Source organism: Onychomys torridus, chromosome 7 (genome assembly GCF_903995425.1).
Source record: "Onychomys torridus chromosome 7, mOncTor1.1, whole genome shotgun sequence".
In the NCBI taxonomy this organism is placed as follows: Eukaryota; Metazoa; Chordata; class Mammalia; order Rodentia; family Cricetidae; genus Onychomys; species Onychomys torridus.
In genome coordinates this window covers 19,000,768-19,026,509 of record NC_050449.1, presented here as the reverse complement: position 1 = coordinate 19,026,509, position 25,742 = coordinate 19,000,768, and the positions used below count along the sequence as shown (strand labels likewise).

At 42.1% G+C, this 25,742-nt stretch overlaps 1 protein-coding gene across 2 annotated transcripts in view; it reads right to left on the bottom strand.

The window, feature by feature from the left end:
• The window catches only part of Npsr1 (neuropeptide S receptor 1), a 192,251-nt gene extending 179,145 nt beyond the window's left edge, over positions 1-13,106 (bottom strand). The window contains exons 1-2 of one of the 2 annotated variants that reach the window (XM_036194069.1): positions 13,016-13,106; positions 12,477-12,658 (exon numbers count right to left, since the gene is read on the bottom strand). In XM_036194069.1, coding sequence (XP_036049962.1) covers positions 12,477-12,623 — 147 coding nt within the window. In that variant the 5' untranslated portion in view covers positions 12,624-12,658; positions 13,016-13,106. Of the gene's footprint in view, positions 1-12,476; positions 12,659-12,767; positions 12,992-13,015 lie in introns of those variants that run through there. The other variant, XM_036194070.1, reaches the window with a different exon arrangement.
• Positions 13,107-25,742: the final 12,636 nt, after the last annotated feature.

Sequence of the window (25,742 nt, the reverse complement as noted above, 5' to 3'; positions counted from 1 at the left end):
GAGATCCTGGCAATCAGTCAGTACTGAAATGGATAGATGCAAAAGGCAGAGAACATAGTAAGCTAGGCGCACAGATATATGGGACCTGGGAAGCCAGTGCTTGAGGAAACACCACACCCTCACCCATCAGCCATCTGCTCTGGGCTTGTTCAGACTATCTCAGAGACTGGTCCTCATGACTCCTCCATGATGGCCTCCTCCTTCTCCCCCTAAAACAACCCTGAGCCTGGGAGAGCTGTCACATTGGGGCCTTCTCCAGTGTAGGACATTGAGTCAGAGTTGTAAAGCCTGGCTGAACAGCCCTGCAAAGTTCTCAGGAGTGCACACCATGAGACTGAGTATCCGCAGAAGTGCAAAGCTGCATTTTCTTCGTTGATTTCAGCTTGTGCTTTTGGAAGGCTTTTTAAAAAATCTTAGGGAGCTCTGATGGAAAAGTGAGCCACTGTTACGCTCACTAGCGCCCCCTACACACCAAAGTTATTTAAGCAAACGGCATTTTTAATATCTGGAATGAGGATCATCTAGAGGAAATGTAAAGCTTTTTCTCCCCAGAGGAAGAATCTTTTTCCTGTTACTCAGAATCATACAAACTATGCTGGACCTGTTGCAGTCTAGATAACGGGAACAGGAAACTGAACACAGCCAGCTTTCCCACTGCCAAAGTGAAACACTCCCGAAATGACGGCTTGGCTCTGTACTTCTTTTGCAAGGCCTCAGCTTCGCAACCCAACATGTCCATTTCATTTGATATTTATATCTATAAAGTTTTCAGCTTAAAAGGAAAGAATGTCTATTCACAATAAAACCACTTAAACAAAAATGCTTCTGCCTTTTCTCATATAATTCAAAGCCTGATGGCAGGTTGCTGCTGCCCCTGGTCTCTGAAATTTCTCTTCTTTTCCTCCTTTGGTAGCAGAACGGCTGATACAGCTCAAGGTATAAAGGTGGGGAAGTAAATATCCAGTCCTCTTCCTATCTTTTCAGATGAAGAAAAACCTTCATTTGATACCTCAGAGACTTTCCAACCTATTTCCTTACACCAAGACACTGTTAATAGTAGAGAAAATTCAGATGAGTTTCAGCAGGAATAGCAAGGCAAGAGTTAAAGCTGACTCCAGAGCCATCCTAACAGCTGTTTCCAGAAGCTTCTTCCTTCCAAGTTCCTTCTTCAGGCTCGGGACCTGCATCCTTTCCCTTACTCATGTATCCCACATGTTCACAGAACCATCATCATTTTTCGCTCTCACTGCATATTGTGTTATGAAACTTCTGAGAAAGTGTACATACCAAAGTCTTCATGTAAAGCATGGTGAAGAGGACCCTGGGAGAACCTCAGAACTCTCCCAGGAATTCTCTGTCAAGAGACCTGCAGCACAGTGCTCAGTCCATGAGAGGATCATTTACTGTGTAAGAGTCTCAGGCACAGCTGCTCAGAAGGGAACATAGACAAGTGACAGTCCTGTCTTTGAGGAACATCGTTTCCTGAAGCTGAGAGGTGACACAGGACGCACACAATATGTGATATCATAAAGGTGTCCTGAGGAGAAGAAAACCAATGAGCCACAAGGAACAGAATGAAAAGTGTCCTTGTTTAAGGAGTACCCAGGAGTCAGAGGAGGCAGTGTTTGAGCAATGCCCTGTGGCCCCCATGACGCTTATCTTGGGCCATACCTGCTGCCTAGCTTCCTCTGTTATTAGCTTTGTACTAACAAATCCTTCCAGGTCCTTTTGAAGCCTGAGCTGCACTTCTCCTACACTGTCACTCAGAATTTGTGACCTTAATTAAGCATGGTTTGTGAAAACTACTCATGCTATTAATCTATCTAAACACTTGTATTAAGGAATAATTTATATGCAAAGGCAAATTCACCCCTTAGTATATAGCTCTGTGAGTTTTGATATATGTACAATCTCTGCAATCAAAATACAGAACAATTCAATCATCCAGGAATATTCCCCCGGTGCCTTTTCAAGGCACACCTCTCTCCCCCATCCCTAATCATGACAATCATTTGGTTTCTGTTTTTGAAATAGTGTTGTATGTAATTTGCAGATCAGTACCTCGCTCAACACATATCCAAGAAGCTTCTTGTAGTAGATGGGAATCAACATAGAAACCCCAAAACTGAATAATGTGCAGAAAGTGAGAGCTTTGGAGCACTCAGCTCTAAAAGGGATGTTTTCATCAAAACTCCTCCCCTCAAGGCTCAGGGATCTGCGCAGAAGAGGAGGCGGAAAGACTGTAGGAGCCAGAGGGGACGAACAAAGAAACAGTGTCTTCCAGATACATGACTGAAGCACATATGAAGTCACAGACACAATAGGAGGCCCTGCAGAGGTTCATGTCAATTGGGGTCCCAGCGCTGAGAGAGGGAAGTAGACATGGGCTCCCACCCCTAACCAAGAAGCTATCTGTAATTGATACTCACTAGCAAAGGGGAAATCAGGTTTTTTCTCAAATGGAGCATCACCCCGAATTTATTACTCCAGGGCAGGCCCCATGCCCAGGAGTAGTTGGTTAACACAAAACAAACTCCATGGAATTTTTATGGAGTTTTTAATTTTATTTTTCATTGTTTTGCCATCTTTGTCTTATTGGTCTTTTGCCTTGCCTATTTGTTTTGATTTTAGTTTTGGGGTTATAGTTGTTTTGTTTTTTTTCTTGCTGCTTCTTTAAAAAAAATAACATAACGTTGGATGGGTAAGGAGGTGGGTAGGATCTAGGAGCAATTGGAGAAGGTAAGTATGTTGTATGAGAAATTTATTTGATACATTTATTTGAGAAAATATTTAATTAAAATATTTAAAGAACAAAAAGAAAATGGTGTCAGATAAGTGAAATTATTATATCAAGTAGCATTTTTGAAACTGGATCCATCTAACACAGAGAGTCCATTGATGATGCTGTGTACATAAGAAAGTGGAATTATTTTTCATTGCTGAGTAATTTTCATCACAGGCTTTACCATAGTTGGTTTATTCATTTTCCATTTTGAGAATGTTTGTTTTTATATCCCTAGTTTTTGACAATCAAATGAAGCCCGTTATAGGAATGAATATGTTCTATTTTCCTTGGGAAATTGCTAGAAAGAGGGTTTTATCTTGCATAGTAAAAGCGTAATTAACTTTATATAAAGAACATGGCCAGTTTTTCAAAATCATCTTCACCTTTGTCATTCCCATCAACACACTCAATTTCCTTGCCAGTACTTGGTCCTGTCAGCACATAGTGCCATTCCTTTTATGACTCTCCTTTTCCATTCCTGAGTGAAGGATGGCTTTGTGTTGTTTGCTGCATATACTTTCTTTGCATTTTCTTTGGTGATGTCTCTGTTCAGATATTTTGTCATTATTTTAAATGATTGATCCTCTTTTTATTGAGTTTTGAATATTCTCAACATGTCCTAGATACAATAGATACAAACACTGAATTAGACTTGGGAAGTTTAAAATATTTTCTCATCCCTTAGGACTCACCTTCTTTTAATGGCATATTTCTTGATTTTGGTGAAGCCCAGTTTATCTAAGCTCTTCTGTGTGGTTAAGCTTTCAGAGCTGGTTGGAAGGAACCCTTGCCCAATCCAATGCCACAAAGGTCTTTCCAGTATTTCCCTGTATTTAGCATTAGGGTTCTCACTTGGGCATATGATGCGGCTGAAACTGACTTTTACAGACTGCACACATGGGGCAGCTTTGCTTTCCAACATGGCTGCTTATTGCTCAGACCCATTTGGTTTGTCCTCTACTGAATTCCTTTCTCACCTTGATTAGAATGCAACACAAGCACATATGTGAGCAGGTTTCTGGGCTCTCTTACCCATCTGGCTTCTTTAATCTACACTGTAGTTTATGTTATGACTGTAAACCAGTTTTATTGTGTTCTAAGGTCACCACTGTTTTAATTTTCTTTTCCTTACCATACAACCTTTAGAACCAGCTTTTCTGTTTAAACCTACACCTCATTTTCCTCCTCTGCCTTTTCCAGCCTGATTCCCCAAGGTCCACATTCCTGTAATCCCTCCTGATGCTGTGGGTTCTTCCTTTCCAATCTCACTTGCCCAGTGAGTGGCTGAGCAATGCAGCTCTTATACCCACATACATACTCCCTGGATCTCAATGTTATCCTTATTAAATGCTCAAAAATACAGTCTGAACTGCTAACAGGGATTTTTTCTGATAAAGCATCAAAGATTTCTTCTTGTTTGGAAGAAAAACTACTAGATTACTAATCACATAATCCAAGTTCTTTCCTCTGTCTCTACCTAGACCCAGCTTCCCAGGTGGGGCACTGGCTTTCTCTGGAGTCCTTCTTGACCATGTGTTTATGACCCCGCTGAGCACTTTGCTTTTAATTATCTAATTGACTGCATCTTCTTTGACACTGACATCAGAAGTGGCCACCAAATGTATCTGTCTCCTCCAGTGGACAGAGCTGCCTGAAGTTCAGATGTCTGTTTCATCTGCCTGTGCACCCCCAGCACCTACTATATCACTCATGCAAATGCATCTACAATTCTTAACAGAGGAAAGGGTACTCATCAAAATGGGAAAGAAAAAACACAGTCCATAAGATTGGATTTTTGCAATATTACACTTTAACTTAATTTTAGATATGACATTTATTTAAAGTTTTCTATTACATTGAATAAGAATGAGGCATATTTATGCTGCCTTGTGAGTTAGGGTTGTAAAAAGCTGTTGCTGTATTAGTTTTCCTGCCTGTGAGTGCAGTAATCGCTCCTCTTTGGCTCTCTAATACTTAATGCAGGGAGCAGTACAGAGAAAGTCTCAAATTTCATAGATAGTGAGTGCTTTACACTAGGGTGGTGATGCTGGTGGACACTGTGAACCGTAAAGCTTCACAGAAGAGCAAGGGGTCAACAGAGCTCAGGGTAGATTCAGAAGACAAAGATGGCAGAACATCTGGTATATGCAGTGCAGAAAGCAAGAAGGGGGGCCCAGAGGGTGGGATGAAAGGCCTGGAAGACTTCTATAGGGTCTTATACATAGAGAAGGACGAAGTGGAGCTTTGGAGTCTGCGTGGAGGTACAGGGGAGGCCTATTTCCCATACTTATCATGAAGGGATTCCTGATCTCCATGGCTCACTGTGAAATCCTGAGTCACTCCAGCCTTCAGCCAGCAGGAGATCAAGGCCATCTCTCCCGGAAGCTATATGAAGACATGGCTACAGGTTGACCTGCTAGTCACTGTGACATGAGTGGCATGACCTGAGCTGTATTAAACCACTGACAGTCTAGGCTTGATGTTCTCTTTCTGCAGCATTCACTTTGTCCTTACATCAGCCTGGAATCCTAGTTCCTTTTGGTTTTATGGTGTTTCCTTTTTTTGGAAGCCTCTGCTTTTAACTTCTGTCCATCTTCATTTTCACACTGGGTTCAAAAAAGTGAATGCTCTTTTAACTTCCCTAAGAGCATGAGGAAGTTTGAATGCAGTAAAAGGAAATCATTTGCAAACTGTAAAATGCTGAGGAGACTGAGGGATTCATCATGCTTCAGGTAGGCATCAATATTGCTTAAGTTGAGAAATAAGAACTGGAACTATTCTTATAATTTTATTATGACCTTGGGTAACTTTGCCATATGGTGGCCTAGAAAACTCTTACTTCTTTCCATAGTAGAGGCCCATTCACTTTCTGAGCAAGACAGAGCTTCTCATCTTGGCAAAGAGCCCTCCTGGAGTGGCCATTGAGCTAATAACAGAACAATAAGGTAAGAAATGTCATCTTCCCTACACATCTGCACCTTATTCCAAATGTTTGGTAGTTTAATTAAAATTGAAAATGAAGATTAAAAAGAGTGGTGCATTCCATCAGGTGCACGGGTGCAGTGATCATCCTCTGCAGACACACATTTGGTATTAACAACCACTGCGGTGTGCTCCAGGGTCTCCAGGTGTCATCAAGCTTCCTCGACACAGACAATGGCAACTGCTCATAGATCAGTAGGTAATATCAGGAAATAGTAAAAGGATTATATTCTAAGACTGTAATTGCTCAAATTAAACACTGTCCTAAGCCACTTGATGCTCTTAAACCTTTGAGCATTTTATCCCTTAAGTTTCACAACAGTCCCCCAAAGGGTCATCTGCTAAAGCGTCATTCAGATGGGAAGCCAAGGCTGGAGGAGGGATGAACAGACCAGTCACACAGTCACTGAGAATGTGTGAAGTAAGTGTCCTGCAGATCGGGGCCATATTCTCAGTTTCTCTGCTCTAGCAATGAAATGAAAGAGAAAACTTGAGAACCCAGCTTTACCTGGTGATGAGTCAGTTACTTCTCCCTGCAGTGAGAAGGCTGAAACATAGAGAAACTGCATCTCACTGAAAAAAAAAAAACAAAGTGACCTTCCCATTCACTTGAGTCTGTAGCTGGGACACTGCCACCCACTGCATAAACAGGAAGTTATTTCCAGGATGATAGAGTGATGCTTTGAAGCATCAAATGATATGCTTCCTGCCACTTCAGCCCACGTACCTCTTTCCCTAGATTGTATTCATACAGAATAGACCAGAAACCACCCAATACTGAACATCTGAACATGTCATGGAGAAGATTATAAACAGCTTGAAGGGAAGTGATTTTTTTTCCATTATAAAAGAATGTACCTTCAAAGTCCCACCTTAACCAAGAAGCTATTTGCCATTGATATTGCTGAGAAAGGGGAAAATCCATTGGAACCAATGAAGTGTCCCTGGTGTGGCAGCTGCAATGAGAATGGCCCCATAGACTCAGAGATTTGAATACTTGGTCATCAGGGAGCAGCACCATTTGAAAGGATTAGGAGGTGTGGTCTTGTTGTAGGAATTGTGTCACTGGGGGTGGGCTTCTATCTCTCCCTTCCTGCTGCCTGTGGATCTGAATGTAGAACTCTCAGCTAGTTGTGTACCACCTTGTCTGTCTGCATGCCGCCATGGTCCCCACCATGATGACAATGAACTAAAGCAAGTTCCAATTCATGCTTACCTTTATAAGAGTTGCCCTAGACAGGGTGTCTCTCTTCCCAGCAATAAAACACTGACCAAGACTACGGACAGGGTATATCAACCATACTCCAGGGCAGGCCCAATGCCCAAGAGTAGTTGGCCAACACAAAACTGAGTCCATGCTTTTGTTTGTGTGTATATGTGGGGAGGGTTATGTTTTATTTTGTTGTTGTTGTTTTATTCTTTATTTGTTTACTTTGATTTTCATTTTTGTTTATGAGAGAGAAGGGAGAACGTGAAGTTGGGTGGGTAAGAAGGTGGAGAGTATCTGGAGTTTTAGGGGTTAAAAACATAATCAAAATATATTGTATGGAAAAAAAATAAATGAAAAATGATATAGAAAGATTTTCAATAAATAGGTTTAAAGGTGTACACACATGTGCACACCCTCACACACATAGGATATGTCTTTGATCATTTAGATCAGAGAGTCTTGGCGATGAGTATGGAAGACCATAGGGAGTAATTTTCCCATCACAGAAAGAAGGCTGAAGAGAAGGGACCGTTGCATGGTATGTAGTGTGGGATGTGAGGAGACATGTGGAGAGAGAATAATTGTGTTGCTTCTCCTCCTGGGAGAGAGAACAGGATGAGAACGGGCCTGATAGGCAAAAAGACCACAGGATAAAAGAACTGGGATAAAGCAGACTCTAGATTCCCCAGATGTCATGAAGATATACATTTAAGATGCAAATGTTGGGAGAAAGGGGAACAGAGACAGGGCCATTGTTTACTTCCATTCTTATACATACACTCATATATATACATACACACACACACACATATACATACATATATATACACACATATACATATATATATATATATGTGTGTGTGCGTGTATATATATATATGGAGAGAGAGAGAGAGAGAGAGAGAGAGAGAAAGAGAGAGAGAGAGAGATCCAGCAAAGGGGGAGGTTCAAGATCCTGGAACCTGAAGGAACTGTCACAAAGGGACATTGCCCCTTCTCCAGATAGGAACCAGACAGGAGTTCAGAAGGATGAGTGCTCTGGATGGTTAAAAAACTTTCTTTCAGTTAATGCTGTCTTGCCCTGTTGCTAACTGGATGTATGCCCCTGACCACTGCTTACCATACACATAGGAGGTCATCCTTGGAGTCAGATGATTTTCTTAAGCCAGTGCCTGAGAAGATTCTCCCTAGATTGAAAATCTCTCCAAGTTTACTCTGAATTAACCAAGATGATGCTTCTTGACATCCAATTTGTTAATAATGCAGAGAAATTAACAGAAGACAATCTCTTCACACACTAATAGACAGCCTGTCCATTGTGTGCCATCCTTAGGAAGTTATCAGCAACGCCCTTGTCTTACAGGTGATGAAGTTGGACCACTGACTGCATGCATGGCTGAGCCCACCCAGAGTGGAGGGTGGTACCACAGATATACTAGGTCTGAATAGCTTAAGAAATCAACAAGGGGCAGAACTTTAGACATTTACCTGAGCAGTGCTAAGTAAGACTTCCCCTTAGAGACAGCCGTAGTATGGCAACTAGAGATCCCAAGTGAACAAACTGAGAGAAACCAATTAGAAGAGACTTTAAAATGCATGATGGGCTCAAGGACAGGCAATGAGGCCACCAAGGTTTTGGGGGTACACAGTGGGCAAAAAGGGACCATCAGGGAAGAAGACAAGTCAAAAGGAGGTATTGAACTGAGAGCTACGAAAATGGAAATGTTGGTGCAGAGCTGGCAGGTGGGGTCTTTGAAATGAACTGTCTGACTATACAGAGCTTGCAATATGAAGAAACTTAAGTAAAGTCATTGTTGCCGTGGGTTACAGAGCTTTGGGACTGGTTAGGTTAAAGTTTACTTTTGTTAGAATAGCAGGAAAGACAATGTTTAGGAAACTGGTGATAGACAGGCCAACAGGGCGGAAGGGTGGGTACACACAGTGAGCAACTGTGTCCCATCACCCTCCCACACTCAGGAGCTCCCGTTTACATTCAAACAATAGTTAGACTAATTGCATATCATTTGCAACTCTGTACTGAAGGAGGCTTGATGGAAGATCATGATTAGGTAATATTTAGCATTCTTAATTCACATTTCCCCCCATCACCTATGAGTAATAAGACTGAGTTTCATTTGCATCATTTTATAATTTAGCTAATTTCCTGATTCAGACATCACTTCCTCCCACTTTCTTTAAATCAGATTGCTTATCACTTACTAAGTTCCAGAAACAATGCCAATAAACTCCCCTGTAGGACGAAGGGTGTTTGTATGAGGTGTTTTGCCTTTGTCTTGATTTTGGACAGAACTATGTATAGTCTAATGAGTTACATATTTGAAAACTGGTAGGTTCTCAAAGCTCAGATAATTTCTCAATACTGGGACTTCTCACCACAGGGAGATGAATTGGAGGTAGATGAAATTGGAAACTGAAGCACACCAAGGCTTTGATTGAAAACCTTCAGGCTACAGCCGTGTGTCTACACACAGCTACTGGGAAGGACCAAGATGCGAGTAGGTGGAAGGCAAGCCTGTGCTTGACTGCCCTTCTGATTTTTGTAGAAATCTGACATGTTTAGGACAATGCAGCAGGGCAGGACAGTGAGAGAAGATCTTAAAATAAGGGGTAAGGGGCAGGAGGGATAGAAATGGGCTAAGAGGAGAGGTTCTAAGCTTGTCAAGAAAAAGCCAGAAAGACAGAAACAGGGACATTGTGTCTTCTGCCAACATATCTTTGGGTCAGAGAAGAACATGAATGCTAAGTAGTCCCAGGGATGTGGGCTAACAGGGTTGAGACAATGGGGGCTAGGATGGGATGAGTGGAATTTTCCAGAACTTATGCTGACACTGGAACATACCTATTGACAGAATCTCAGGGCTCTTGTCATGGGAATCCATGATTGGCTTTAATTCCATTGGCTTTGAAATGAAGAAGGCATTGGGTGAATGTGTTCCTTCCCTTGGTGAGTATAGTTGGTAGAGACCATGTAGGATGAGGGCTAACTGTGGGATGAACGGTGTCTCACCAGGTACCACCACTTCTTCCAAAGATGAACCCATCATCCTGTGCCCATTCCAATGAATGTTGAGGACTGGAGTAGAATGCCATACTTTGTTCATGTTCTAACTGTTTATCAAATGTGTCTAGCAAAGTGCTGGGTCCAGAAGAGAATGTGAAACCAATGTAGAAGCTCATAAACTGTAACACACTTGTCTAACAAGTACTACAGCAGGAGTCCGAGACCGCTGCCTGAAGCAGTAAAGACATGCAGTGCAAGAGCCCAGGGAAGCACGGGGGTGGGGGTGGGGGTGGGGGACTTTCTGGAGGAAGCAACTCCTGCTGAACCTTAAAAAACAGGCAGAATTTAGATAAAGCCAGATGAAGCTAGAAGCCAAGAGCTCCTGCTGAGAGGGTGGAAATGACAAGAGCCACTTCCTGGTAGTCACACAGCAAGGCTCTTGGCACAAAGTTGAACAAGCGCGCGGTGTATACTGCTGTCTGGGATTTCCGCCACTTAGACTGCTGTCACCATTTCTGCTTTATGTTCCTTTCACTGCTTTTTACAAAGGCAGTATGAATTAAAGGGACACACTTACGAGGCAGTAAATAGGTCACGTTTTAGGCATTTGACCTTAGAATTATGTGGTATAAAAGGAGCCAAGGCTAGCAAGGGTTTCAATCACAGACAGGCTTCTGTACGCACAGTGTAAGGGAACTGCGTGTGCTCCAAGGCAGCCACAGAACAAAGTTCCACTAAGGCAGAGGCTGGGTTGCTAAGGCTTCCCCATGATTTTTGTGTATCTGAAATTTTCTGTCTTAGTCAATGTGTGTATTTCTCTCAATGAAGCAGAGCATTGAATGGTTTTCAATGGACATAATTCCTCTCTGTTTTTCTTTGTGCACTGGCACCAGCTTAACTGCAGGAATGAAACAGAGGATGCAATTCTCCAGTGTCTAGTCACAAAGACATGGCTGGGAGAGAGGGAGCTAATGCTAGCGGAGAGTCAGGGCCCGGGATTTGTTTGTATGTTCAAAACACTCCCTCAGGTGGGATCCAAGATGGCAAATGAGCCTTCAGCAGAGAATGCTTACTGCCTGAGCCTTGGAAGGATGGCATTATTGTTGATTATTATTCCTCTGGGGAGGGCCAGTCTCTTCAGTATGATTATTGTCATGTTTCATAAACATCAAAGGCAAGTTGGCAGGAGCCCTGTAGAGCCCATGCTTCCTAGGCACACAAAGCTGGTTTCAGAAAAGGCACTGTTCAAACTCTAGTCAGTGGTGATGAACTGGAGCTTCAGAGTGCTGGTGTGTGTGTGTGTGTGTGTGTGTGTGTGTGTGTGTGTGTGTGTGTAGTCTAAGGGACTAGGTTCCCTCAAGCCAGACAGCAGTAATTCATAATAGGACTGTGCCCTTGAAGAAGAAGCTGACTGAGTCCCTGGGCAGCTCCCAGCTGAAAATTTTATTCTGAAAGTTGGGAGTTGGGGGGTGAATCTGTAGAGTGGAGAGAGTGGATGTCATGGTAATTGTAAGTCCAACTGTAAAACCATAATCATCTCAAGAACACCGGAGAACTGTCAACAACAGCAGCAACATGACAATGGCTGGAGTTTATTTGGAGAATTTTCCTTTGGATGTGAAGGACTTAAGGTGATAACTAAGGGTCCAGCTGTGAGTCACATTAGGCAGGAGGGGTGTGAAATGGCCCCACCACTCAGTGTTTGCATGTGTGAAGCAGCAAGCTCATTTTTTCTAGACCCCTGATTTGTTCCTGTCCACTAGATCTTTTTATAAAACAGAACAACACCAGCTCAATGAGAGTGCTGTCATCCTTTGATATTACAGAGGTGAAGCCCACCAAACTCAGGTTCTTTTGATTTATTCTAGGGAGCAACCTGTTGCAAATACCACCACCACCAGAGTGCTCCTCCCTGCCTTCTACTTTCTCTCTCTCCTGGTGTCAGCCCCTGACCCCCAGGCATGTGGTTTCCCAGTTCTCTGATATTCAAAAATACAAAACAAAACCCTAACAGCTAAATGAGTTTACACTGAGGAAAAACGTCTAGTTTTAGAAAATTTACTATTTTTGCTAGAGACAGACCCTTTACACACTACTCTAGGGTTAACCACAGGGCTCTCAGCCAGTGAAAAGGAGAGTGAATATATATTATTGAGAAGTGTTTCTGACGAGTTACACATTTTCACGGAAACAGCAAATACATCTGCATTCTGAAGAAGCCATAGTGCTGAGCTTTGAAAACTATGAAGCTCTAATTATTTAAACTCATCATGTTGGGGGATTCCCCCTTCTTTAATTAAGAAAGAAAGAAAGAAAGAAAGAAAGAAAGAAAGAAAGAAAGAAAGAAAGAAAGAAAGAAAGAAAGAAAGGGAAAAGAAGGAAAGTAAGGGAAATGAAAACCATCCTTAGTAGCAGCTAAGACACTCCCAGCCCTCTCCAGTCCCACCTGTTCCATCTTTTAAAGCCAGGACACTTACCTTGAAGGAGGAGTAGAAGGAGCCCCACTCCTCTGCCGCCAGCTCTTCAGTGAAAGTAACAATTTCAGTGCAAGCTACTGGGGAAGAGTCTAGTGTCGGCATAGTCTGGTTGGCATGTGAGCTGCCCTCGGTGAGGTAGGCTGGCATGGCTCAGGCAGGGTCGAGTCTCACAGTCCCTGCACCTGCAGTCGGGTGAGAGAGTCCAGTTGGCCTCCTGAGAGCCAGAGTATCAGCTGCTGATCGATTGCTCAGTGCCTCTTCTGCCTCTCAAAGCTTCTGGCTATTGCTCACCAGAGCGGAGGCACAGAGCCCTCCCTGAGCCCACCTCATTGAAGAGTTCTGCCTGACAACAAGGGAGATCCACGTGTGTGCTGCTCGCTCCTCTGCAGTTATGATCCAGCAGCCAGCACAGCCCTCACCCTCTCACAGACCTGCCCTGGGTGGCCTCATCCTAAGGGCATCCCCCAGGGCCCTGCTCATGTTCCCCTAGGAAGAACTTGCCTGTCCACTGCTTTCCTGGCTGTGCAGTAGACCCTCACCTTTGCTCCAGCTTCCACTAAGCAGTAATTGGGATGTTTAGCTGTTCCATTAATTCAGATCATGTTTGTACCTCTGAAATAGTCAGAGGTATGCATTTGTTTCAGCTGAGATTGTTCTCTGACTTAGAATTCTCATCCAGTCATTCAGTTGGCAATGTATACTCTGCTTCACTAAATGCAGGCAAACAGTACCCATGCTTCCACTGAGGTTTTCACAAGGCTGCACTCACTTGGAAGCAGGGGTCTGTTTGTCCATAAGCCACAGTTTCTCATAATATGACTAGGGGCTTCCTATGTGAACTCATCTCCTTCAGTGGGGTCACCTCAGCTTCTGCCCAGAGTGCTCAGGGTAAGGACAGAAACAGGAAAGTAGCAGATTCCTTGGTACCATAGAGAGGACTAGGTAAGCAAACAAACACATTGCTTCAATAACAAACGTACACAACACAATTATGCATTCTTCCTTTTGATTTCTAAAAAGGCTGTGGGGTAGGCAGGGAAGGCTTTTATGTTCTTATTTTGCCCTAGAATAAAACTAACACCAAGAGGAGAGATGATCTGCCCAACATCGTCCAGCTGGTGAAGGATGAGCAACAGGCTGTATCTCCTGAATTTCTACATGGTGGTGATTTCCTGTAACACACACTGTTGTGCATTCAGTCTCAAATCCTCTCTAGGACCTGAGATTGACATAAATAAGGTAGCAAGCCAGGCACAAACCCATCATCTGGTTCTTACACTCACAGCCAGTCTGTGAGCCAGGTAGGCCAGCCATTGGTTTACTACCCTTGGTAACCACTGAAGTTTTTCCATCATGAAAGAACATGACTCATTAAATATCCTGGGAAAACTTTAGTGTGACTTATCTAGCACAATGCAGAGGCCAGTGCACTGGAGATGGGAAGACATAAAATCTATGGGCAAGGGGTGTCAACAAGACAGAGCTTGGGTAAGTATGCATTCTTAGAGGAAGGTCAAAAGTAAGCAAGGACTCAATGACAAAGCTCTTCCATCTGCAAGAAGCCCAGCTGGCAAATGACCAGGGGAAGATGCTCAACCACATTGGCCATCAAACGAAGAAGTTTAAGCAGAACTTTAACACACAAGCGCAACGAAGACAAGAGAAGGCAATCCCAACATGTTCTCAAGACTAAAGGGAAGTAGAGAAAGTATGCGTTTGCATTCTGATGCAATTTAGTTGGCATGGTTACTTCAAAGAGAAGAATGTTAGGAGGTTGGAGTCATGTGTTCCAATGCATGGTTACTCTTACATAGTTATTAAAATGTGTTACTTTGGGAATGGTCATTACACTAACACTTTTAAAATGTGCATTTTCCTATGGGAATTTTTCACTTCACTGGTCTTTTTTATTGAAAATAGATTTTTTTCCATTTGATATATTCTGATTGTGGTTCCCCTCCCCCAGCTCTTCCCAGCATCTCCCTACTTACCCACTCTCAAATACACACCCTTTCTTTCTCTCTCCTTCTCTTATTAGAAAACAAATTGGTATCAAAGAAGAAAGAACAGCAACAGAGAAACCAGAATGAGACAGAACAAAAGAGAAAGAAAAAAAAAAAGAGGCCAAAAAGCAAAAGAAACACATAGAGACACAGAGACACACATTCGGACATATAGAAATTCCACGAAAATACAAAATTAAAAATCATAATTTGTAAACAAAAGACCTATAAAGTTAAGAAAAGTGCTCAGACAAAGCATTATGAATTATGAGACAAAAAATAACCTCCAAAAATATCATTGAGTTCATTTTGTGTTTACCATTCACTTCTGGGTATGGGGCCTGCCCTCAAGTGTGGTTAGTATACCTAGTGAGATTCTGTTAGAGAAAATTATTTTTTTCTTTGGGAGCCATTGTTAGCTGGAGCTAGCTTCTGTGTTAGGGATGAGGGCCTGTGTCTACTTTTCCTCTCAGCACTGGGACCCTATTCAAGTTAGACCTCTGCAGATCCTGTGCATGCTGCTAGCATCTCTCTTGAGTACACATGTGTTCATCAGTCCTGTTGTGTTCAAAACACCCTATTCCTTTGGTGTCATCCCCACTGGCCCTTACTATCTTTCTACCTCCCTAACCCCTGAGGGGAGGGATTGGATGGAGACATCCCACTTAGGACCGAGTGTTCTACAGTCTCTCATTCTCTACACATTGTCCAGCTCTCTGATTTGTTCCCATCTGCTGCAGGAGGAAGCTTCTCTGAACTCTAAAGGTTGAGTTAGAGACTGATCTATGAGTCTATGAATGTTATTAGGAGTCATTTTACTTCTGTGTTCCTTTAGCAGAACAGTAATATTTGTTTTTCCCCTAGGTCCATGGCTTACCTAGTCTCAGGTTCTTGGTCACCCAAGCAGTATCTGGGACAGGTTACATCTCGTAGGGTGGGCTTTAAATCCAATTAGATAGTGGTTTGCTACTTCTACGACAACTCTAATGGCAAAATTGTACCAGCTCATCTTGCAGGAAGGTAACAACCGTAGATTGAAGGGTTTGTTAGCTGGGTTGGTGTTTACTTTTCTTTTCTGGAAGTATCTAAAGAATTTTCCAGTACCATGAACCATATTCAGCAGGGAGAAGGCTATAAGTAGGCCCCAGCTTGACTTCTGCATGTCCAATTAATTATGTAGATGTTGTCAAAAGTATTTCTTTAAACATTTTCATGAGATATGTCTGAGAGAAGGGAAAAACTGATTAGGTTGTGGAGTAATGGGAATAGTAGGAGAGAAAATAGCAGTTGTCATGGACAGTAGGTAGATGGTGAGGGACTTTCCTGCATGTTCTGGTAGGCCATTGCTTGACTTTTGATTTCTCAATCAAGAAAACATTTGCACATGTGTGCAAGTGGATATTTTAAAAAGACCTTCTGTAACACTGTTAAACAAATTGATATTACTGTAAATAATGAGACATTTGAAGGTAGAAACTACCCACAGGCCTCTCAGATGAGTGAATACATTCCTATGTAGTTATCCAATGAAATACTACATAGCAATGAGAATGATTGACATTGTAGAGTTTAAATTCACAAGTACATTATAAAACAAAGTTGTGAATGTGTTGTTTCATTTTTGTAAGGCATAGCTACATGTATACAAACACATTAGAACACTACGGTTTCAGGCTACGTGACAAACACAACATAATGTTTGTCAGTTTCCCTGGGCTACTGGGAATCTAGAGAGTGGTCAGAATGGTTAAGAATGAGATTAACATTTGAACTGAGAGGCTTAGTAAACCAGGTGTCTTCCCTGTGGACAGCCCTCAGTCACTCCGTTGAAGTCACGCACAAAGGACTGATTCGGGACTGAAAAAGAGGGAACTCTTGCCTTTGTGGAGATGGGATGCTGCCCTTGTCTCTCCTTTGCAAACTGAATTGGACAATGTTCACAAGCCAATTTGTTTTCCAACATGGGTCTTGAACCTATTGGTTCTGCTTCTTTGGAGAATGTTGATTAAAACATGTGGTTTTTAGATCCTCACCTGACCTCCTCCCCAGATCCCACAGAAAATTAGGGACAGAGATACCATGCAGAGCATAGGTTAAACTCTTAAGTCAGTTGCTAAAAGGGATTAAGTGATAATCGTGAAAATTCTGTGTGTTGGTCCAGCTCAAGGGCAATCATATTCCTTATTTGATACTGATGGGAATAAAATTTAGTCTACATGCTCTGGAAATCAGAACAGAAGTTCCTCAGAACCAAGACCAACCAGAACTCCCACATGATCAAGCTTTGCCACTCTGGGTATGTACTTAGAATAAGCACAATTATTGTACTGCAGAGGGGCCTGCACACACGTGTTTGTCATTGCGATGTTTACACTGGCAAATCACAAAGTCAGTTTGAATGTTCATTGCCGGCTGAATGGATAAATTATGCTACAGCCGCACAATGGAGCTTAAAGCAACCACAATGAGGAATAAAATGGTGTCATGCACAGAAAAAAAAAAATGGATGGAACTGGAGATCATCCTGATCAGTGAGATAAGCAACACCCAGAGAGACAAGCATTCTCTCTTCTGTAGAATTTAGGTGTGGGGAATACATGCAAGCAAAGCGTGTGGGGACATGGAAGGGGAAAGCAGAGAGAGGCACAAGAAAGCATAATTGGGATGAACGTGATCAAAGCACATTATAAGCATGCATCGACCTGTCGTGATAAAACTCATTACTGTGTGCACTAAATGCATGTTCATTCAAGAGCTAGCATGCTCTACCAGGGACAGCACTGGGAGAGAACACTTTGGAAAATAGCTTGGCAGCATTATCTAAATCTGAACATATGTACACTCTCTGACCCAGCAGTTTTCATGCTAGGGAAATGCCCAGCACAAATGAGCACATATGTCAGCCAAAGAATATAACAACGAATCCAGCAGTCCTGTTGATAATTGCTCATAACTAGAAAGAACTTAATTACCCAAGAACAGCAAAGTGCTAAACAAAGTGGAGTATATTTGCACAATCAAAAGCACACCATAATGAAAATGAATTATTTTGGGCACTAATTAGGGTGATAGTTGCATGAAGATATTCTACCTGTGAAAACAGATAGAGATTCACACACTTACAGTTTCTGCATATATGTTAGCCAAGCTTACAAACCAGAAACTGTGGGAGAATCCTGGAGGGAGTCATTCAGAGGCTGACTGGAACTCTGTTTGATGGGGGCAGATGTCAGAGTGGGAAAGGGCTACCCAGAGCAGGCAAAGGGTTAACAGGAGCAAGTGATATCCAGAGCAGGCAAAGGATTAACAGGAGCAAGTGATATGCAGAGAGAGATTTCTGGCTCAGCCCTGTTCATACTATATCCATACTCGAGTCTATACATACTGTGTTGCCCAGGGGGTGAGCCTAAGGTTACAAAACAGCAGAAAAAAAAACAACAAAAAAAAAAACAGCAGCAACCCAAGCCAGGCCTGAGGGTAGCAGGTGAGTGTACAGTGGGAATGTGTGAGCCCAACACACAAATGGGAAACCTGGCATCTAGTATTTCTTTTTGCTTCACTTCTAGGTTCCCATACACTGCTGACAGAATTCTCCTTGGCATAGAACTCATGCATTTGTTCTTCACAGCTGGCTCAGAAATGGGACAGGGTGGCATGGTGGATGCAGTGGTCTTCAGGGCCCTCATACATGTCACACACATCTCATTGGCTTTTCCTCATCTGATTGTGCCTAGCTGCTATCCAGAGCACCCTGTCTGCTTGCTCCTTTTGAGATATGAAGAGTTTCCCCACCCCACCCTTTCTGTGTCCTCCGCTAGAGAAAGCCAGCCTGGCTGTGTTTGGGGACACAGGCCATCACAGCCACACCTGTGGCGGAACTTCAACAGCCATTCTTACTACTTCTTTTTTTTTTTTTTTTCCCACAGACGTGGATCCCAAAGCACCAAGGAGATTAGTTCTGGAGTCCCTCAGGATATTCTATGAGAAGAGGACAAACCCTTCTGTCCAGGCAAGAAACTGAGGCTGGGAGAATTTTAGTAATTTTCTCAAGGTCACATAGATCCTGGGACATTTTGATTCTGAACCTGGAACTCTGCGTCTATGGTCATGCTATAGACTCACATGGAAAATGAATATCAGTGTAGATAACATCGTTTCCTGTTGCCAAAGGAGAAATTAATTGTGTCGCTGGATAAAGAGACTTGGAAGAAAGCTGGGCTTCAAAGACATCCATCACACAGTTCAAGCAGAAAATCCATGATGAAATTCATTGTTTCTGTGGATTTGATGCATTTATCCTTTAATCTAGATCCTAAGCTGAGTAAAACAATATGGGTTTTCTTCAAAGGAAATAAGCCATTGAAACACACTTTCCTTTGGGTTTGGTGGACAGAGCTCTTATGCAGAAGGGCTGAATCTTCCTAGACTTGGGTGATGATGGGTCTTATCAGAGCTTCCCATCAAGACTCATCTGGGCCTGCTGTCCAGGGAATAGCTCAGAGATGACTTCTGTGCTGCGGTTGTATGTTACTGCACAGTGCAGCAGGCCACTTGGTGAGGCAGCAGAGACTATAAGGGGTGTCACCTCTCAGGCTTAGCACATGACTACAAGAAAGTAGTAAGACCATAAAGTAGAAGAAGCTGACACAAGCAGCAAGTCAGGAGTGCCCCAAGAGAAGGGGACACCACATGGGCATGTTCCAGGCATCAGATATTGCAGGGGCAGCTCAACTTCTACCCTCTGCACTGTTCCTCCGTGTTCATACCTGGTAGAAGCAGCTTTTGGATAAGATAAGATGGGAGGCAGAGGTGCAATTACACATACTGAGAATACTGAGTTTACTTATAAAAATAAGTAGTTTGGGGAAAAAAAGAACTAAAACATTTTGAATAGGGAGAAACAATAATGAGCTAAAAGGTAGGTAAAAACTCTCAGAAGACATAAACACTTACAGAGTTATGAGGAGAATGAGAGAAAAAATGATTAAGGAATCCTCCCAGGAGGAAAAAAAGGTGAATATCTGGATAATGAGTCCCAGTGGGAGAGAAAAAAAATAACTGGAGAGACTTGGGGAAAATATTTGTGAAAGGATTTCATTTTTGCATTCATAAGATGTGTCTAAATTTGGAATGTAAAACCTTAGGCATATCTAACAAAAGAGGTGAGCTATCTGTGAAACAGTGTGGAGAAGAATGGATGTGGTGTGAGAAAATAAAGGTTCATCACTTTGGGGGTGGGGTGACTTGATATTATTAGGGTCAAATTCTTGCCCAGCTTATCTGAGGATTTGATGAAGTTGAAGTCATAATCAAAATTTCCAGGAGAAGTTGATAAAATGGTATGAAATTTATGTAGAAAAGTAACATATCTAAACTCTCCACAAAACATAAAATGAAGAACGTGGACAGAAAGTTTAAGGTATTTCATTTTCTTGGAAAGCTATAGGAGCCAAGACAATGCTGTGGTGACATAGGATGGGTAGACAGATCATTAGATCAAAACATCAGGATGTAGAAATGAAATCTCATCTATGTAGGCATCTGGGTTTTGAGAGGTGCCCAAAGAATTCAAGGCAGGGGAGGGAGTTTACAACTGTACTAAGCAACTGATGTGCAAAACTGGTGTGCAAAAGGAACATGAATCTCTGACTCTATCTCACACTTGACCAACAAACACTTTAATGTGGGTCATAGGCTCAAGGCTATGTGTTCTGATGAAACTACCCAAGAATAGTTGCATATCTTTGACAAGACATCCATTTCCCAATACTGATCAAGAGCCAGTTGTTATGAATGGAAAAATAAGCTAGATTTTATTGAAATAAAATGCTATGCTCACTAAAAGATGTTTGATAATGCCTTTTTAGAAAAGAAAAGATGTTATAGTATACAGGCAAGTTCAGAAGAAAACACTTATTAAATATATCTGACAAAGATCTATCATCAAAGATACAAGTAACAATATTAAAAACAACAAAAAATTAAAATGGTAAAAAAGGTTCCATGCAGTTGATTGACAAATGATTATATATGAATTCTCCAAAGCATATACAAATCAACAACAACAACAAAAATCTACAGTGGGAGGAACCACTTGCTGACAAGAAGGTAGTGTTCAGAACACAGAACCATAGCCTGGAAAGGATGTGGAACCAAGGAATCCACACATAATGAGAGAAGAAAAGCAGGTCATATCCATGGTAAGGAGGTTTCAGCTATTTGTATAAAACAGGGCATAAACTTTACCACGTGACCTGTAACTTCTCTTGAAGAGCTACAATAAAATCTGCAAAAGAATGTTTATCACCTTTATCTATGATTGCCCCAAACTGGAAAGATTCCAGATGTTCACCCACAGAGGGAGGGAGATGAGGAAAATCTGGATGTATTCATACAGTACAATATTTCTCTGCAACAAAAACAGAAAAACATGACAGTACGTAGAATACATGTCTGTTGTTTCAGAATCACTATGCCAGTGAAAACAGACATTGTTAAAAAGAGTAACTATTACAAGATTTTCATTATTAATCAAGCCATGAAATAAGCAAAATTCACCTAGTGGGTCTGATGATGGGACAGGAAATAGGGCTAGTGATTGGAGACTGGGCTATATAGCTATACGAATTTGTCAAAATCAATTCAATGATGTAATTAAGATTTCTTTGTGCTATTACATGTTTGTTTTTTTTAAACCAGAATATAAAATGTCAAAATATCAGTCTACATTTTTAATGATATTCACACTGTAGTATTTGGGGGAAGTATACAAGATTTTCTGAATCCTTACAGGCAACACTCCATGGAGCCATGGGCTTTTCTGGGACCCACAAACTATGAATGTAGCTGGAAGTTTCTCCAGTCCACATGGCCCTGAAGTGCCATAGCAGCTTATGAAATAATCACTCAGAGGTTTAATATTAATCACAAACTGTATGGCCCCTGGCTTCTTGCTTCCTGCTAGCTAGCTCTTATGTCTTAACTAAACCTATTACTATTAATCTATGTATCACCATGTGTTCCATGGCTTTACCTGTGTCTCATGACATGTTGTTACTTGAAAGGCAGTTTGGTGTCTCCTTTACCTCTTCTTTTCTCCTCCTGTCTCTCTCTTGGATTTCCTGCCTGGCTATAACCTGACTCGCCATAGGCCAGAGCAGTTTCTTTATTAACCAATCATAGCAACACATATTCACAGTGTGTAGAAAGACATCCCACAGCACATCAAAATACCTGCAATGAGTAAGACCATCCTAAGAAAGTGCTGGGCACCAGCCTGTAATCTCAACCTAAGAGAGTAGCCAGCTTCTCTTCTCTATAATGAAACAATCTCTCTAGTGTCTGTCTCACTGTTGTATTTTAGAAGAATACTTGTCTGTATTTCATAGACTCCTAGTTAGGCTTTGAAATTCTAGAACAACTTTTGAGACTGTAGGATTGGAATAAATGCCACTTGTTTGTGATAAGGGCAAGAATTCATGGGGCAAGGGGATGAACGCTGTTGTTGGGGTGTGTCCTCAGAATGTGTGCGTTGGTCCCTGTATGCAATGCAGGAGGTGGAGCCTACTGGGAGGTATTGAGGTCCTAAGAATGCTGTCCTCATGAACAAATTAATGCCACTTTTCAGGAGTGAGTTTTCACTCTCCCATGACTGGGCCAACTGTTGCAACATCTTATAGTCATGAAATGAGTTCACCCTAACCAGCTCAGGTTCTTCATTAGAGGTAGATGGTCACCTAACATTGGACTTCTTTGCTTCCAGAGTCATGAGTCAAAATAAATTTCACTAAAATCAATTATCCACTCCCAGATTTAGCAACAGAAAATAGACCAAGACAGATATATTTCCAAAGCATGTTTATAGTGTTTATGTGTGTGCAGGTGCTGTATAAGTATGGGTGATTGTGGATATGGGTGCCAGAAGACAACCTCAGGTGTCATATCCCCGTCACCATCCTTGGTTTTTGAGACAAGGCTTCTTATTAGCCTAAAGCTCACCAAGGAGTCAATGAGCTCGCCAATGAGCCCCCTGGAACCACCTGTCCACCTCCCCTATTCCAGGATTACAAATGTGCCATCATGCCTGGCCCTTTTTATAAACATGGATACTAAGGATCAAGCTCATACCCTCACGCTTGCAAGCAAGCACTTACTAATGAATACCCAGCCACTTGATCTTTTCTCTATCATGATGCCTAGAAGATTCCATCTCAAATACTCTAAGGATTCAGATGAATGCATCCAAACATATAGGGAAATAAGGATTATTATAATGTTGCCATAGCTCATAATTATTATAACTACTAATTTCCATCAGGAATGGCTCTCTGAAGCTTTGAGGATAGAGAGACTCCTGGATTGGGCAATTCCTCCTTGTTGTCAGACTTTCTTTGGGGGACAGCCACTCCCTAATAATGACATAGATCTTTTTTTATTAATTACAAAACTTGGCCTTACCCTAGGCTTGTTCACAGATAACCTATTCATATTGACCTACATATTGCCATGTGGCTCCTTATCTTTCCTCCATAATGTGTGTCTGCCTTCCTATACGTCTTGCTGGATAAATCCTTTATGCCTAGTTTTTAACCCTGAGTTCCTCCCTCTCCCTGAAGTCCCACCTAACCTCTCCTGCCTATATATTGGCCATTCAGCTCTTTATTAAACCAATCAGAAGGTGCCTTAGGCAGAGACACATCATTACAGTTTACAAAAAGATTATCCCACAACACCTCCTTGTTAGTTAAACCACTATCTTAAGACAAAAAATGAACTTATCTAACCACAACCTAGCCCATTTGCTTTCCATTTCCTAGATAACCTTACTTTGCCCATTGTAATACTTAAAGTAGTATTTTGAAATGTTTGCTCTTATGAGGGAAGGGCCCTCTATTGTTGTTTTGACTATTGTTCTTGTATCTAGCACAGCACTTGACTCACATCCAGTCCATGTGAAGTGGATAATCTTTGAAAGGGTGGACCTGGCAGAGTTCAGGTGCATGAGTATAGTGTTACTAAAAAATAACCTTAAACCATCCCTAGTATAATATCCACAATAAAAACAAATCATTATAAAACATTAGGACTTTATTATTTACTAACTTATAAAAATACATCCTAGTGGGTAGCAATGGTGCAATTGAGAATCTTAATAACAGAATAGATAATATTGTTGGTAAGGAGGACCAGATCAAAGCAGGTGGGAAAGTGTCTGTCACAGAGACTTTGCAGTGGTGGAGACATCTAATTAAAAGGGAAGCCCAACGTTCCCAGCATCCCCATACTACACCCCCTCTGGAAGAAGGTTAATAAATGGTTTACATTGATGTAAGCATTATATCTGTGTTATCCACTGATACAGGGGCCTTTATAAAGCCCAATGTTTTATCTTTCTGGCTCAGTAGAGTAAGGATTCTCAATCCTCATCAAACACTAGAGTTGTCTAGTGTGGTGGGTATTGTGTTCCCTGAAATATTGTGTGTTCCCCAAAATAAACATATCTGGGGTCAGAGAACAGACAGCCACTAGAACAAAGCCAAAAATGGTGGCTAGAAAATAGGAAGAGTAAGCCCAAACAGAAGTTGGGCGGTGGTGGTACACACCTTTAATCCCAGCACTTGGGAGGCAGAGCCAGGTGGATCTCTGAGTTCAAGGCCACTTTAGAAACAGCTAAGCATGGTGACCCATGCCTTTAATCCCAGAAACCCAACCTTTAATCCCAAGGAGTGGGGGCAGAAAGAGAAAAGTATATAAGGTGTGAGGACCAGGAATTAAAGGAGAAAAAAGCATGTAGTTAGTTAAGCATTTGGTTGGTTAAGCACTCAGGCTTTGCAGCAACACAGTTCAGCTGAGAACCATTAGGACGAGGACTCAGAAGCTTCCAGCCTGAGGAAACAGGATCACCTGAGGAACTAGCAAGGTGAGATAGCTGTGGCTTGTTCTGCTTCTCTGATTTTCCAGCAATCACCGCAATAACTGGCCTCGGGTTTGATTTCATTAACAAGTACCTTTAAGATTCCTGCTACAGTCTAGTGTCATGGTCGGAATGAGAATAACACCCATAGGCTCATAGATTTGCTCACTTGATCACCAGGGAGTGGCACTATTTGAAAGATTAGGAGGTATGACTTCTTTGGAAGAAGTATGTCTGGGGGGCAGGGGCGTATTTTAAAGAGCCCATTCCAAGTTCAGAGTCTTCCTCTTCCTTCTGCTTGCTGATCCACACATAAAACTCTCAGCTACTTCCCCACCAACATGTCTGCCTACATGACACCATGATCCCTACCATGAGGATCGACTAAACCTCTGAAACTATAAGGAAGGCCCAACTAAATGATTTTTTTTTAAAATATAGGATTTGCTGTGGTCATGGTGTCTCTTCATAGTAGTAGAAACCTGACCAAGACACCTAATCATGCTCAAACGAGTACATGATGGAAAGCCACTGATGGCTCTGTAGAAATTGCTACAGGGTAAAAGCCAGCACCAGATTTTCGGTGTCTGTTGAATATTTCTAATGAGCGCACATTGAACAGGATGCCCATCCCAGGAGGGCAGTGATTCCAGGCTCTGGTCCCAGGATGAGTTTGCAGCATGCCTGCTCTTCAGTCTTTACCCTGGGGCTGCTCTCCTAATTATCTGATTCTGTCCAGCCTTCAACCCTAAGGGCTGCTTTTGGGGCTCTAAGACTCATGACAAAATGACTTCATTTGTGTGCCCTGATTTCACATGACCCAGTTTTAGCCTGCAGATGCCTACAATCTATGCGAGCCAGAGAATGGGAGAGAATTTTCCATGTTTTGTTCCTGGACCGCTAGGCTTTCTTCTTTCTCGGCAATTGGACATCATAGTCAACCTCCTGTTTGAATCCTCCCTGAATCTAAATTGAGATCACATTTCCAGAACTAAGTCTTTTCTTATTATAGAAAAAAGAGTCCAAAGGAAGAATGTGCAGTCTGGAAAGGGCATATACATCTTGAGGACCTATCTTTTCTCTGCCCATGCATAGCTGGATAATTCATTTTGCCTTTCTGCCTATGGAAAGGTATACCTCTCAGCTATACCCAAAAATGCAGTATGTCAGATCTCCCAAGGCTTAAGTGGGGATTTGTGATATTAAATTCTCATAAACTGATAAGAAACTGCCTTATAAGAAGAGAATTGAGAGCTTCTGGGCACACACAAGGGTTTGGCTTTATAAAAGAGGTGTATAGCCAGGAGGTGGTGATGCACACCTTTAATCCCAGCACTGGGGAGGCAGAGC